Genomic DNA, 15,654 nt, shown 5'->3' on the forward strand with positions numbered 1-15,654 from the left:
TGAACAGACCCATAACCAGTAAGGAGATTGAAGCAGTCACCAAAAATTTCCCAACAAACAAGAGCCCCGGGTCAGATGGCTTCCCAGGGGAATTCTACCAAACATTTAAAGAAGAATTAACAACTATTCTCCTGAAGCTGTTCCAAAAAATGGAAATGGAAGGAAAACTTCCAAACTCATTTGATGAGGCCAACATTACCTTGATCCCAAAACCAGACAAAGACCCCATCAGAAAGGAGAATTAGAGACCAATATCCTTGATGAACACAGATGCAAAAATTCTTACCAAAATACCAGCCAATAGGATCCAACAGTACATTAAAGTGATTATTCACCACGACCAAGTGGGATTTATTTCTGGGCTGCAAGGTTGCTTCAACATCCACAAATCAATCAATGTGATATAATACATTAAGAAAGGAAAGGACAAGAACCATATAATACCCTCAATAGATGCTGAAAAAGCATCTGACAATGTACAGCATCCTTTCTTGATCAAAACTCTTCAAAATGTAGGGATAGAAAGTATATACCTCAATATCATCAAAGCCATCTATGAAAAACCCACAGCAAATATCATTCTCAATGGAGAAAAACCGAGATCTTTTCCCCTAAGGTCAAGAACATGACAGGGATGTCCACTCTCACCACTGCTATTCAACATAGTACTAGAAGTCCTAGCCTCAGCAATCAGACAACAGAAAGAAATAAAAGGCATCTGAACCAGCGAAGAAGAAGTCAAACTCTCCCTCTTTGCAGATGATATAATACTTTATATGGAAAACCCAAAAGATTCCACTCCAAAACTGCTACAACCCATACAGGAATTTAGTAAAGTGTCAGGATGGAAAATAAATGCACAGAAATCAGTTACATTTCTATACACCAACAACAAGACAGAAGAAAGAGAAATTAAGGAGGCAATCCCATTTACAATTGCAACCAGAACCATAAGATATCTAGGAATAAACCTAACCAAAGAGACCAAGAATCTGTACTCAGAAAACTATAAAGTACTCATGAAAGAAATTGAGGAGGACCCAAAGAAATGGAAAAACGTTCCATGCTCATGGATTGGAAGAACAAATATTGTGAAAATATCTATGTTACCTAAAGCAATCTACACATTTCATGCAATCCCTATCAAAATACCATTAACTTTTTTTTAAAAAATGGAACCAATAACCCTAAAATTTATATGGAACCAGAAAAGACCCCCAATAGCCAGAGGAATGTTGAAAAAGAAAACCAAACCTGACAGCATAATTCCAGACTTCAAGCTCTATTACAAAGTTATAATCCTCAAGACAGTATGGTACTAGCACAAAAACAGACACATAGATCAATGGAACAGAATAGAGAGCCCAGAAATGGACCCTCAACTCTATGGTCAACTAGTATTTGACAAAGCAGGAAAGAATGTCCAATGTTTAAAAAAACCCAAAATATTCTTCAACAAATGGTGTTGGGAAAATTGGAAGTTGGGAAAATCTTCCACAAGTGGAAGAATGAAACTGGATCATTTCCTTACATCACACACAAAAATAGACTCAAAATGAATGAAAGACCTCAATTGAGACAGGAATCCATCCAAATCCTTGAGGAGAACACAGGCAGCAACCTCTTCGACTTCAGCCATAGCAACTTCTTCCTAGAAACATTGCCAAAGGCAAGGGAAGTAAGGGTAAAAATGACCTATTGGGACTTCATCAAGATCAAAAGCTTTTGCACAGCAAAGGAAACAGTTAACAAAACGAAAAGGCAACCAACAGAATGAGAAAAGATATTTGTAAACGACATATCAGATAAAGGGCTGGTATCTAAAATCTATAAGGAATTTATCAAACTCAACACCCAAAGAACAAATAATCCAATCAAGAAACGGGCAGAAGACATGAACAGACATTTCTGCAAAGAAGATATCCAGATGGCCAACAGACCATGAGAAAGTGCTCCACATCACTCGGCATCAGGAAAACACAAATCAAAACCACAATGAGATCCCACTTCACACCAGTCAGAATGGCTAAAATTAACAAGTCAGGAAATGACAGATGCTGGTGAGGATGTGGTAGAAAAGGGAGCCCTCCTACACTGTTGGTGGGAATGCAAGCTGGTGTAGCCACTTTGGAAAACAGCATGGAGGATTCTTCAAAAAGTAGAACACAGAGCTATCATATGACCCAGCAATCACACTACTGGGTGTTTACCCCAATGATAAAAATGTAGTGATCCAAAGGGACATGTGCACCCCAATGTTCGTAGCAGCAATGTCCACGATAGCCAAACTATGGAAAGAACCTAGATGTCCATCAACAGATGAATGGATAAAGAAGATGTGGTGTGTGTGTGTGTGTGTGTGTGTGTGTGTGCGCGCACGCGTGTGTGTGTGTAATGGAATATTACGCAGCCATCAAAAGAAATCTTGCCATTTGCAATGATGTGGATGGAACTAGAGGGTATTATGCTGAGTGAAATGAGTCAATCAGAGAAAGACAATTATCATATGATCTCTCTGATATGAGAAATTTGAGTGGCAGGGAGGGGTGTCGTAGGTGGAAGGGAGAGAAAAATGAAACAGGATGGGACCAGGGATTGAGACAAACCACAAGAGACTCTTAACTCTAGGGAACACACTGAGGGTTGCTGGAGGTGGGGGGTAGGGACAGGGTGGCTGGGTGATGGACATTGGGGAGGGTATATACTATGGTGAGTGCTGTGAATTGTGATAAGACTGATGATTCACAGACCTGAGCCCCTGAAACAAATAATACATTATATGTTAATTAAAAAAATTCTACATGATAACTCTTTTTCAGGATCTGGTGTGGCTGTGCCCATCTTTTCATTGCACACCCTCTACGGCCCTGTGCGTCAGCCCTGTTCCCGCAGACTCTCTGTTCCCTCTGTGTCAGCCCTGTTCCTGCACATTCTGAATCTCTCTCATTCTGGCCTGTTCCTGCACACACGGAATGCTGGGTTTTGCTCTGTGATTCAGCCTGACAGCCTATTTATTTTAATACCCAAGTTGAGTTCATTTCAGGGCATTACTGAGTGTCAGAAAGTGCACGTTAGACTTCGTTTTGGGAATGTATTTCACATTACAGTCTAGTCATCTTGATTTTCCTTTAAAAATATCTGGTTTGCTGTGTGTGTCTCTCTGAGGTTGGAAGGGCAGAGTTTCTGTCCCAGCATATGTCTTTGGTCCGTTTTCACTCCCTTTATGGCCACACTCCTGTGCTGCTATTGGTCTTACTTTCTCCTTTCCTTTTATTTTATGTATTTTTTTCTTACTCTATTTTTATGTGAATCTGTGCTGGTTTCTTTCTGATTATGACTCATCTTCGAGTATAGTGCATCCTCCCTGGGTCAGCTTTTTATAGGAAATTCAGTCTGGAGACCAGGTTGGATGTGAGGATGGACCCAAGCGCAGTGCGCAGGCAGGCATGGGGACACTCACAGTGTCCCCTTCCCCCTCCCTCCAAGGACGCCATTCCTGGTGGCTTGAACCCTGCTTCTTTTCTGTGCCCAGTGAGGCCGGACCTGCACCCTTTCCCTCAGGATGTGGCACTGACTGTAACGTGCTGTGACCCACAGCCTGCCGGGGTCTCCCGGCTCCCATCTGGCGTGGTTTCGACTGAGGGCTCTGTTTGGCTTTGGTGGAGCTGAAATGTGTTTCTCTTTCTCCTTTTCTTTGTTTTTGTTCTCGGAGGAGAGGGGGCAGCTTGCCATTTTACTGCATGACAGCCCGTTTGTCTTCCAGCTGTGGGTCTGAAGCCAGTGTGGTTCCGGACCCTCACATGTGATCTCGTCTCTTCCTGACCGGGCTTTCCAATGGGTTCCTCTTCCAAGTGTCCCTGGACTCCCACTGGCCGGGCCTGCATGTGGCTGGTCACAGCCTGACTTCTTCAGCCTGGAGTGGGGGCAGCCTCATGACTCACATCTTCTTTCTGCTCTGGGAAATTTTCCTGGTATGTCTTAATGATTAGTCACCCTTCTTTGTTTTTCCTGAAGCCCTGAGTGCTCAGACTGTACTCCTCAGAGGCGTGCTTCTGACCGTCTCTCTTGTTTATTTCTCATCTTTCTGTTTTGCAATACATATTCTGGAAGACTCCTTTGATCTTAGCCTTGAACTTCTCCATGACATTAAGTTTAGCACTCATATTTTACATTTCTTTCCTGTTCTCTACCTGTTCATAAATACCATCCTGTTCTTAGATTATGGACATGCAATATTTTCTTGACTCTTTCTGAGATGATATTTAATTTTCTGTTGTTTTGTACATGGCTGTCTTCTCTAAGATGAGCTGTTTTTGTGGAACTCCATCTCTGGTTCTATGTTGCTGATTTTCTTCCGAAGGTCTGGAGATACTTGGATGCTTGCATATATTAAGAATCAGTGGCTTGTTCTGATGAGATGCTGTGGGGGCTCCAGAGACTTCTCTGAATGGGAAGGCAAGCTGGGGATTCTGTGCCCACAGATGGGGTTGTTGCTGTGGTTCATTCAGGGAAGATGAGTGAGGCGCCTGGCAGTAGGCTAGCAATTCCCTCTCCTTCCCACCCTCTGAGCTACCCCAACCCAAGCCAGAGTGAGGAAGATTTTACTGAGCAGCCCCAGACTCACACCAGAAGCTGGAACCCAAAGATTATTCATTCAAGGTCTTTGAAGAAGACCTCTTTGGTGTCTGCAGGCTGGAAACCCGCCTCAGCGGGTGAGGGGAAAGGATGGCGGCAGAGCGGACTGTAGGTGCAAGAAGCTTGTTCATGCACAATCTCAGCCTGCCTCTCAGAGCTGCTCCGGCAGCCCTTCAGGAGGATGATACCCCTCCACTGCTTGAGGGTAAGACAGATGCTCTCTCTAGTCCACAGTGCCCAAAACTTGGGGACATTCAACCTCTTAAAACACCCCCTTACATAGTATTTCTAGGATCCTTCTTGAAACATGGAAATGAAAATTAGGTCTACGACTCTTCTGAGAGCTTGGACGATGCTGAGCGTAGAGGGTGAATTACTGTCTTGGGTCACACTCTGCTGTGGGGCACTCTGGCAGGTGTCTCTAAAACCACGTCTATTCTTTAAAAAAAATATTTATTTATTTTTGCAAGAGAGAGAGACAGAACATGGTGGGGGAGGATCAGAGGGAGAAGCAGACTCCCTGCTGAGCAGGGGGCCCAATGTGGGACTCGATCCCAGGACCCTGAGATCGTGATCTGAGCCGAAGGCAGATGCCTGACCAACTGAGCCACAAACCGTATCTATTCTATTGCTGACTCTTTTCAGAGCATCATTTTGTTGTGACCCCCCCAACCAGCATTTCCTTGTCCTCTTGCTTGTTAGTATCAGCTTGCGCTGAAAAGCTCTGACATGTGGGTCCTCCATTTGCTTCTGTCATTATTGAATGTGGGCCCTGGGGATGAAATGGTTTTCTAGCTGACGGTCAGTCTCAGAAAGGTAGGGCTAACCTACAAGTAGTACACACTGAAGGCATCTGGTACAGTTTCATCTTGATTGCCTGTGTGTGTCGAGCTTGTAGGAGACCTCCGACTGCATGTGCAAGTCCACCACTCTGCTCTTGGATGTTCTGGGGGACACAGCATGTTCTCATTGACCACCACTCTTTCTTTCTTTTCTTTTTTTTTTTTTTTTTTTGGTGCTATTTCTTTCTTTTAAATTCCAATATGGTTAACCTACATAGAGTGATTTTTTGGGGGTACATACAGTGATTCGACACTTGCGTACATCACTCAGTGCTCATTAGGACAAGTGCCCTCCCTCATCCCCATCCCGTTTCCCCCATCCTGCCCACCCACCTCCCCTGTGGAGACCATCAGTGTGTTCTCTGTAGTTGAATATGTTTTTTGGTTTGTCTCTTTTTCCTCCTTTTTTTAAATTGTGCATACAAGTGAGATCATATGGCATTTGTCTTTCTCTGACTTGTTTCACTTAGCACAATGCTCTCTAGCTCCAGCTGTGTCATGGCAAATGGCAAGATATCATTCTTTTCACGGCTGAGTAATATTCCATTGTGTGTACCTACCACACCTTCTTATCCATCCATCTGTCGCGCACATCTGGGCTGCTCCCATAACTTGGTTATTGTGGATGATGCAACAAGAAACACGGGGTATGTGCACCCTCTGAATTTGTGTTTTCAGTTTGTTGGGTAAGTAACACGCAGCAGTGTATTCCCATCAACCACACTCTTTGTGTTTTACCTTCGTGTGTGCCATCTCACCTCTAGCTAGCAGAATGCGTTGTGGCGGGAGTCAAACCTCTGGCTTCACTACCTGCGGAATCTCTATGCTCACAAGGTGAAGAAAAGAAAAACCTGTTGCTCTGAGCATACACTCCTAGCTGTGTGTTTCACCCAGGGGGAAGAATTGTGCTGATTCATTGTCCAGTTCATTGGTATTTTTTAAAGTTAGATCCTATAGCAAATTATTATTCCATGCTCATGAGCAAAATCATATACGTTAGCAAGTTATTAACATTAATATTCAAGATACCTCCATGGACTACTTGGAACTCCAGTTTTCATAATATCTGTGAGTTCCAGGCCATTTTCTTCAAGAAAACGAAGCACCACACCAACGTGCCGACATCTGGTAGTCGAGAGGAGCTGCTGGGGCTGCGTGCGGGAGGCTCGCAGGCTGCCGTCCTCTGGGCCGCACGTTCTGGCTCCTGAACCTCCCTCGGGGACGCAACGGCAGAGAGAACCGGGAAAGAATCAAGAGCTCGTTGCACACGCGTGTGTGAGGACATGTCACCCACTGCGAGGCAATAACAGTCCGGGGAGTCGGAAGCCTTTTCCAGGTCCAGTGGGGGCTGAAGCTGATACAGGTTGGTCATGTAGGGACGGGTTAGGGTTACAGTTAGGGTTAGGGTTCGGGTTGTTAGGGTTAGGGTTAGGGTTCGGGTTAGATGGCAAAGATGGAAAAAAAAGAAACTACGACTCCGGAGAGGAAGGGAGCCAGGTGTCCCTGTAGGGGCCTGTGCTGAGGTCTGACTTCGTCTTTGCGAGCTTTTGCGTAAATCCGCGTTTTCCCGCAGAGGAGGCGGGGTGGTCGAGTGGGGCGGGCGCGGGTCAGGGAACCTGCGGGGGTCTGGGCGGGATCGGAGCCGGAGCCCTCGGGTTCGGCGGGGACCAAGTCCACTCGGAAGTCGGGGTTCGTCTCCGGAAGGCCCGTCGGCCCGGAGCCGCCCGGAAAGTGTCCGGTGGTCACTGTCGTCGGGAAACTCGCGCAGCGGAGGACGCGGCTCGTGGCAGCCACAGTTCAGGACAAAGGCCCAGAGGCCCCGGTCGCCCCGACCAGCTCGGCCCCTTTCCTCGCTTTCCCCGGACCCTGCGCCCGCGTCTCGTCACCTGGAAGCGAACAACCGTTTGTCTCAATACCCGCCTGGTCGATGCTCCGCCGAAGCAAAAGTCCGGCGGGTCCAAGACGGCGCCGTGTGCCCGGCGGACTGCGAGCCTAGCCGAACGCGAACGCGAACCCGAGCCCGAGCGCGAGCCGGAATCTCTCCCAGGCCCGTGACCTTGAGTCTGCGCGCCTGGAGCGTCTGTCCGTGCTCGCGAGGCGGCGGGACAGGCCCCATCTTTCCGCACAGGAAGATGATTTGCCTCAGTCACTCCTTCTTGGAAGCTTCCTTTGTCCTGTCCTCCTGCCGGTAACAGCTTCCCACTTTGCGCAGCATCTTGGAAATCCTTTCCATTTGCCAGATGGGGCCCTGCCCGATTCAGGATTCAAAGAGCCCATTAGATCTTCACATTTTTTCCAGGCGGGTTTTGTTGTTGAACAGATTTTCGGCGGAGGTAGGATCTGCCGCGAACTTCTGACGGTGCGTCGGGAGGGACACGTGGACGGAACCCGAACTCTTTTTGGGTTTTCTGGCTCTCCTGCCATTTCCAAGGGCTGCGGGTCAGCCCTCCTCAGTTCTCAGCTCCGCGGTCTTTGCAGAGAACTCCTGACCTAATGGGTTTTTCAGCCCACAATTCCCAATCGGTGGAAACTCCCAGCTCTTTATTCTTTTCCAAGATCCACCTGAGAACGGATAGAGGCGCGTTGTGGCTCCCCGTTTATGTGCAGTTTTCCTATCCACAAGCCCTGTTGGTTGAGCTTTGCTAGTTCAGACCTTCGCCAGCTCAAGCCTCCACAGGAACGAATGGAGGGCCTTCCTGCGGCCAGGACACGGTAACATCTCTTAGTTAATGACCCTACATTAAGGTGTACATATTTGCTTTTCTTGTTTTTTTAGCTAGAGGCTATTGCTAACAGGGATCTTGGAGACCAAAAGACAAAAAAAAATTGTGCGCCAACTGAAAGACTCCCATGTTAGGTTAAGCTGGTCATGGAATGGGCTAGATTGACTCTAGGTCACTTGCCAACCTCAAGAAATGTCCATGAAGCAAGGTACACGAAAATACTACCCAACCCAGTGGCACATCCCTTTTATGTGTTTGCTGGCTGCAAGAGGCCCAAGGGCTTAGCTAAAAGAAATAAGATCTTTCAACTCTAAAAGAGGTAAGTGTGCTTTCTTGTTTTATATCTAAAAACTGTGGTCCTGGAAGCTATAAATATCTACAAAAAAGCAAAATCTTACCAACAACAACCTAGGATTACAATGGCCATTATGAGAAGTTTTCTGATTAGATAAGATCAATTAAAAAGTGCACTTGACAGTAAAGATTCCCATATTAAATGAACAGAATGGGATATCTATTTCAGAAGTTTCCAACGAGGCTTTACATTTCCAAAATAGCTTTATTGAAAGTGTCATTACAAGAGGCTAGTGAAAAATAAAAGACACAAAATGCCTCGAACAACAGCAGGACTTCCCCATTATACCCTCCTGGCCCAGAGATTGACACCGCATTTGTAATCAACTGGAACTCAAGAAAAGAGGTTGTCTTCAAAGGTTTTGTGTAAACCCTTCAGCCCCACACAGATGTCTTCATACCCTCATTCAAAGGAAGCTCCCGTGTGGGTCCCACCCAGAACTGACAGGCCTCTCTGGGATTGTCTGGCAAACTGCTATGTTATTCTCTTAAACAACCAAGGGAAAGTAAAGATTAAAATTAATGAAAAACCTTGCCAAATTCTGGTTGGTACTGGAGTCTCTGCAGAGGGGACCCTGGAAAAACAGAATCTGGTGATGGGGAACATTCTCATGACACTCGGCTCTCCCCAGTGTCTGTCTGGAGTGCTCAGTTGAGAGAGGGAAATAAAATTTCGAGTTCTCCCTTCCTTACCAATGTCAAGTCCACTGGCTATTGATCCTTCTGTCAGGGAGAGCTACTCCCTCTTGCTTGTCCTGTTTTGTGTCTTAAGAACTTGGCTGGCTTTCTATCCATCTGGGATGTGCAAGCTGTCAGTTCTTCCTTTTGTTACCTTCAGGAGTGACTTGGAGTCTTGGGAAAGTGGTGACTTTTGTATCCTCTTTGAGAACACCTCCCAGTCCCATGGGTTGTTTAATATGACCAGAAATATTTGCTGTTTGTCCCCACTTGAAACCTGACAAGATATTTGAAAGAATTCAATAACTGTCTGATCAGAAATTTGGCCAAATTGGAAGCTGATTTTTAGAGCCTGGTAGGAATTTTTTAAGGCTTCTAAGCTAAATGTACCTGGAAGGAAAGAAAAACATTCTGACATAAATGGATGGGTGTGTCAAACTTGACATTATGCAGGTGGTGGCCCAAAACCTAACTGTCCTTGTTTTACAAATCTAGGCTTTACAGGACCAAAGGTGCAGCTCCAAAACGATTTAAAGTCCACCAACCCTTTTTACCAATCCCAAAACCTCCCCTACTTATCTCAAAGGGCTTATTAGGTATTGTAAAAATTCTGGCCTTAAGAGCACAAAAGTCCTTCTCGAAGGATCTGGCATTCTTTCCCCATGCCTTTGAGATGTCAATGTTCTACCTGGCCTTCACTGGGAACACTCACAGTCCCATCTACTTCAAGTCTTTAAAATATCAACTTCAGGGAGGTAATTCTCATCAGAAGAAAAACAAAAGGGAAGAGGACATTTGAAACTTTGATCCATGACAGTAATTTGAGAACAAGAACAAGGAGTTCTCTGTGTCTGTCCATGTGTTCGTGCCCATCTGTATGCATGTGTGATGAGTGTGTGGTGTTTTCTGTCTGTGGATGGTATTGCTAAAACTAATTTGTAAATGAGCTCTATTTAATTGGCTTTAAAAATTAAATATTTATATAAATTAAATTCTCAGAAATGTAATAGAAACTAACCCACATGAATTTCAAGGAAAATATTCAGTATTAAAGCTATTATGTAGAAGAGCTAAGTTTTTTTTGTTTTGTTTTGTTTTGTTTTGTTTTCCCCTAACCTCCACCCACCCCCGCAAAGAGCTAAGTTTTTTTTGAACAGTTGTTTAACTTTCTGTATTTGTCTGTGAAGTCTTTAATTGTCATTTTGGTTAAATGAATAACTAAATATTATTTCACAGTGACCTATGATCCTACTTTACCAAGTGTTTTAAAATCTTTTGATATTTTTGGGGGCACCAGGGTGGCTCAGTCATTAAGCCTCTGCCTTCAGCTCTGGTCATGGCACTGAAGTCCTGGATCGACTCCCGCTCAGGCTTCCTGCTCCACGGGAAGCCTGCTTCCCCCTCTCTGCTTCTCCCTCTCCCCTACCTGTGTTCCCTCTCTCATTGCGTCTCCTCTGTCAAATAAATAAAATAAAATTTAAAAAAAATCTTTTGATATTTTTGACAAATTTCCCCAAATCAAATTCTAAATAGTCTTTTTGACCTTAAACTATCTTTGGGTTTTCCAAAGGGTCCCTGAAACATCTCAAAAGAATTGCTTTCCTCTTATGAAAATAGAGATGTTGAACTAGCTAGGCTTATTTAATATGTTAAATTACATGGGAAACATTGTCAAATAAGTAATAATAACCCTTCTCTGTGTAGTATTTGTGTGGCTATACAAGTATTCCAGAAATCGTGTGACATTTCTAGAAATGTGACGTGTCTTGATATAATGTTATCAGTCATTATTCTGTTACTATCTTCAAATGTTGTGTGGCACGGGAATAACAGAATTTTCTTGTTAATTCTATTATAATGAATCTTCATCAGATCTTTCATTATGGGCATTTTTGAGTCTTTGGTCATTTACAGAGAGTTATTGTTTTACTCTGATGTTTTGCAAGGGTGTCCCTGCAAAATGACCTCATCTTCAAGGAGATTAACAGAAAGGACTTTGACAAGCACAGGCTTCTGACAAAAGTTTCAGCTCATAAAACTGAACTGGGTAAGAATTTCCTGAACTGATGGAAAAACTGGCTTCAAGTAGACAAGATATTAATCACATGGGACTGAATGAACTGAGAAGGATGGTGACAACTTTCTATGAATTTTTATTGGAAACACTGCTGGTTCCTTAATGTTTTGTTTTTCCAGATTTAAGAAAATTTTTTTCTCGTAAACTATTTGTGTCATACAGCCATTGGATAAAGTACACCTTTATAAACAAGGATGAAATATTTGCTTTCTCTCTCTACTCCAGAGTTTGGGAAATGTTAAATATCCTTTTCATGACAGTATTGTTACTATCACGCATAAGTTATTTGCATAAGCTCAGTGAGTATCCGTCCTCCTTGTGATAGGACACAATGGGAAATACTGGTTGTATTACCAAGGCTTAGACCGTTAGGAATTTACCCAAACTATAGTTATTACAGGCAAAATCTGATGGCAAGTTGTTGGCTTGGCTTCCTGGCCTCAAGAAGTTTGTAAGAGTTCAGTCTGAGGTTCCTTATGAAAAGATCCAGCAAAGAAGCCTTAAAGTCTTTTTTTAAAAAAAATATTTTATTTATTTATTTGACACACAGAGAGAGAGAGATCACAAGCAGGCAGAGAGGCAGGCGGGGTGGGGGGGGAAGCAGGCTCCCTGCCGAGCAGAGAGCCCCATGCGGGGCTCGATCCCAGGACCCTGAGATCACGACCTGAGCCGAAGGCAAAGGCCTAACCCACTGAGCCACCCAGGTGCCCCAGAAGCCTTAAAAAGTCTTAAAAAGAGCTTTATGATCAGTCACTGCTCTTAGTGCACTAATGTAAATAACCAGGACAAATTTAATAGAAATAAATTAACTGTGATTTAACTATGAGTAAATTATTGAGAGAAAATTGATAGTCTTTGAGACTCTGTTGTATAACCTCTGAACTGGACTGGGTGGGAGCTCAAATCTACAAGCTAACGTTCCCACTTTTCTCCACCCTTCTGATGTGGAGTTACTGGAAAGGAAGACTGTCCTGGAATCCCCTTGGAAGGGGCGGTACCATGTCTTCTCACCGGCTCCTGGCCCCTGGCGCTGCTGCTGTGCTACAGGAAGCAAGCCTTGGGCGTGTGTCTCCTGGCTGAGGAAGACCCCACCTGACACCTGGTCCCGCACAGCTGCTGGAAGACTCAAAGCCAACCTGGTGGGGAGAGAGGCAGCCGACACCCGCCGGGCCTCCTTCTGCCCCAGACACTGGTTGGAGACCCCCATCCCCCAACCTGAGCACGAAACCCTTCCTTCTGTTCTGTCTTTCCTTTACTCTAGTACTGGGCTGGAAGGATAATGCCATCCCCCACCTCTCCCGGGCTATTGCTAAGGACTTTTCTGATTGCTGGGTTTGTCGCTAGAAACCCTAATCTGTCCATTAACAGCCCCACCTCCGCAGGAGTGGTCTGTGCCCCGACAGGATTTATCTCTGTCTGTGGTGATTATCGTTCTCCTCAGACCAGTGAATACCTACACGGCTGGGGCAGACCCCACCAATGCCTCTTAGTTATCTGACGGTGCACCTAAGTGTTCACAGACACACAGGGACGCCTCAGCCATGGAAAGGCCTAAATTTGCATTGTTGATGAGAAAGGACCTTCAAGGAGGCTTTCACTATTCAGCCTTCACTCCTTTGGCAGGTCCCTACTTCCCTAGTTGGGAGTAAACGTAAATAAAGCTATGATCAGGAACTTGGGTCTTGAAAGTGTTACAGACTCTGGTGCCAAGGCAATAGCCATCTCCCACCCCCACCCCAAGACCCTTAGACTCTCTGTTCCAGGTAGCTCTTGATATGTGACTAGGCCCTGGTTACCTTTCAGCCAAACAAGGAGGTGTCTGTTGTAGGCGATGTCACCTATGCACCTGGAGGGACACTTCTGGGGGAGTAGAAACTCCATTACCTAGAATCACTGAGCAGGCTGCTGGCTCTAACACACGACCCCTTCTATGCGGTCTTTCTTTGACTTTTAAAAATATTCGTTGGTTTGAGTCCTGAGAGCCATGACTCTGGGTGCCCTCCAGACGTCTGTCGGGAGGGACCCTGTGCCGTCATAACAGTCCCCCTGGCATGTTGTGTTCTCTCAAAAGCTTTAATTGCATGTTCACAGCTGATAACCACCAGGCAAAACGATCTCCCTGAGCTGGGAAGGTCAGAAAAAGAATGAACCACGTGGCCAACTTAGACGTGTGAGCCTGAGTGTGAAAGTCACAGGAGGTCAGGGATGCTGAGGACCGCTGAGCTGGAGCTCAGGGTGGCACCAGTGCCCCAAATTCTGACCACATCCGCCATCAGACTGAGTTTGAGGGAGGAATTGTTAAAAACGGAACAGCAGGTCCAAAATGGAGTCACTCGCCCCACGGACAGCAAGCCAAGATTTTTTTTTAAAGATTTATTTATTTGAGAGGGAGAGAGAGAGAGAGAGAATGGGGGGAGGGGCACTCCCACTGAGTGTGGGGCCCGACGCCATCCTCCATCCCACAACTCTGAGATCAGGACCCAAGCCGAAATCAAGAGTTGGACACCCAACTGCCTACCTACCCCACCCAGGCCCCAGCAAACCAAGATTTAGATATGGTTTCCGCCTGCAAGGCTGCCTGAAGACCCTTACCGTTCCCTGAAGGAAGGTGACCTTGCCCAAAACAATCCTTTCTTTTCCTTCGCTAATAACTTCCTTGTCCACTTGTTTCTGCCTGTAACAGCTTTCTGTCTCACACAGCTCCCCAGATTTCCTGTCCATCTGCTGGATGGTAGCTGCCTGATTCGTGAGTCACTGAATAAAACCAATTAGATCTTCCAATTCATTAAGTTGAATTTTGTTTTTTAACACTTCTGACTTTTATGTCCTTGAAACCAGTCATTTACTATGATGTCTGCAAAGGAAGGTGAATTCTTGTGGACCACTCCAGGTACATCACCAACACATCACAACCACAAAGGTCAAAGCAGAGGGGAGCATTCCTGGACCAAGAATCAGAACACCTGGGGACCAGCTCTGTCTCCACACCGTCCGGGCCTTCCTTGTGAGTTTGAAGCTTGGGTCTGACTGCTCACTGGATCCGGGTGTCCTCCTATCCACAACCACTCCTATCTGCAAATGGTCAGCAACCCAGGAGCATCGCTGGATGGGGATAAGATGGCTGCAGGGCACTCTTCTCACTTAAAACTCAGTTTTGTCCTGGGAGAAGCTTAAGTTCCCTGTCAGCTTACTCTGAACGAAGTGACAACCGGTAGAGAAGAGGGAGCCGGTCCAAGGAGGGAGACTAGTTTTTGTTTTTGTTTTTTTAAAGATTTTATTTATTTATTTGACAGATAGAGATCATAAGGAGGCAGAGAGGCAGGCAGAGAGAGGGGGGAAGCAGGCTCCCCGCTGAGCAGAGAGCCCGATGCGGGGCTGGATCCCAGGACCCTGAGATCATGACCTGAGCTGAAGGCAGAGGCTTAACGACTGAGTCCCCCAGGTGCCCCATGATTTCCAGATTCTAATGACTCAGTGATTGTCCCGTCATCCAGAGCAAGTGGAACACTTATATGTTAGGGAGCTCAGAGCATGGCTCAGAGCAGAGCTCAGGTCATGGCAGCGTGACCCTAAAGATCTTGCAAGTAGTTCTTGATGAGGGAGTAGAAGGCGGGCTGAGGACAAAGCAGAAGCTGACACCCCACAACCGCCCCCCTGGGTGGGACGTGTATGACATTCCTCCAGGAATCTCCCAAGGGTCTTCACGTAATGCTTTCCTAGAAGGAAGGACAACCTTAGCTTGAGAATGGCAAGGCCTCCGGTGTCCTATGAGTCTTCTTTAACATCCAGAAATCCTCTTGAAACCTCCCTTTTCCTTCCCTCCCCCAACCCCACTGTACATAGTCAGCCACCCCTCACAACCCCAGTCTTTCTGCCCACGGGTCCTACCCTGCGCTCTAATAAATCGCCTGTTCACACCAAAGACATCTTGAGAATTCCTTCTTGGCTGCTGGCTCTGGACCTCACCCTAGTGAACCTCATCTATATTCCAAAACTCCATCACCAGCAGACAGCTCACCACCCAAACCACCTGGGGGAGGTCCCATTATCCATGATGAGTTGTGCCCAAGGGAAGGCTCCGCTGGCACTGAGAGATGAAGCCCCCGTTCACAGCCTCCTTCTGGTCACCTGAACACACACGCCAGGAAGGCATGGCCCCACAGGGACAATGCCCCACCAGAAGCTCAAGCTGTCCCTTGCTGGGTGGGGGAGGGCTCCCCTGCCTCAAGGCCATCTTCTTTCAGAATTGCAGGAGAGGGTGCACTCTGTTTTCCAGTTGCATTTTCTCCTTTCTCTTGAAAGGAGAGATGTGTTGCCGAAGAGACATGGAGAAAATGGTTTAATT

The 15,654-nt window shown here is 45.9% G+C and overlaps 1 protein-coding gene across 1 annotated transcript in view; it reads left to right on the forward strand.

Annotated features, from left to right (window-relative positions):
• The first annotated feature begins 4,725 nt into the window (after window positions 1–4,725).
• The window catches only part of LOC111146951, a 28,802-nt gene continuing 17,873 nt past the window's right edge, over window positions 4,726–15,654 (forward strand). Inside the window, exons 1-2 of the mRNA XM_022502696.1 lie at window positions 4,726–4,743; window positions 7,051–7,299. Of these exons, the coding sequence (XP_022358404.1) occupies window positions 4,726–4,743; window positions 7,051–7,299 (267 nt within the window). The remainder of the gene's footprint in view (window positions 4,744–7,050; window positions 7,300–15,654) is intronic.

Source organism: Enhydra lutris, unplaced genomic scaffold (assembly GCF_002288905.1).
Source record: "Enhydra lutris kenyoni isolate GAN:26980312 unplaced genomic scaffold, ASM228890v2 scaffoldscaffold15, whole genome shotgun sequence".
NCBI lineage: Eukaryota > Metazoa > Chordata > Mammalia > Carnivora > Mustelidae > Enhydra > Enhydra lutris.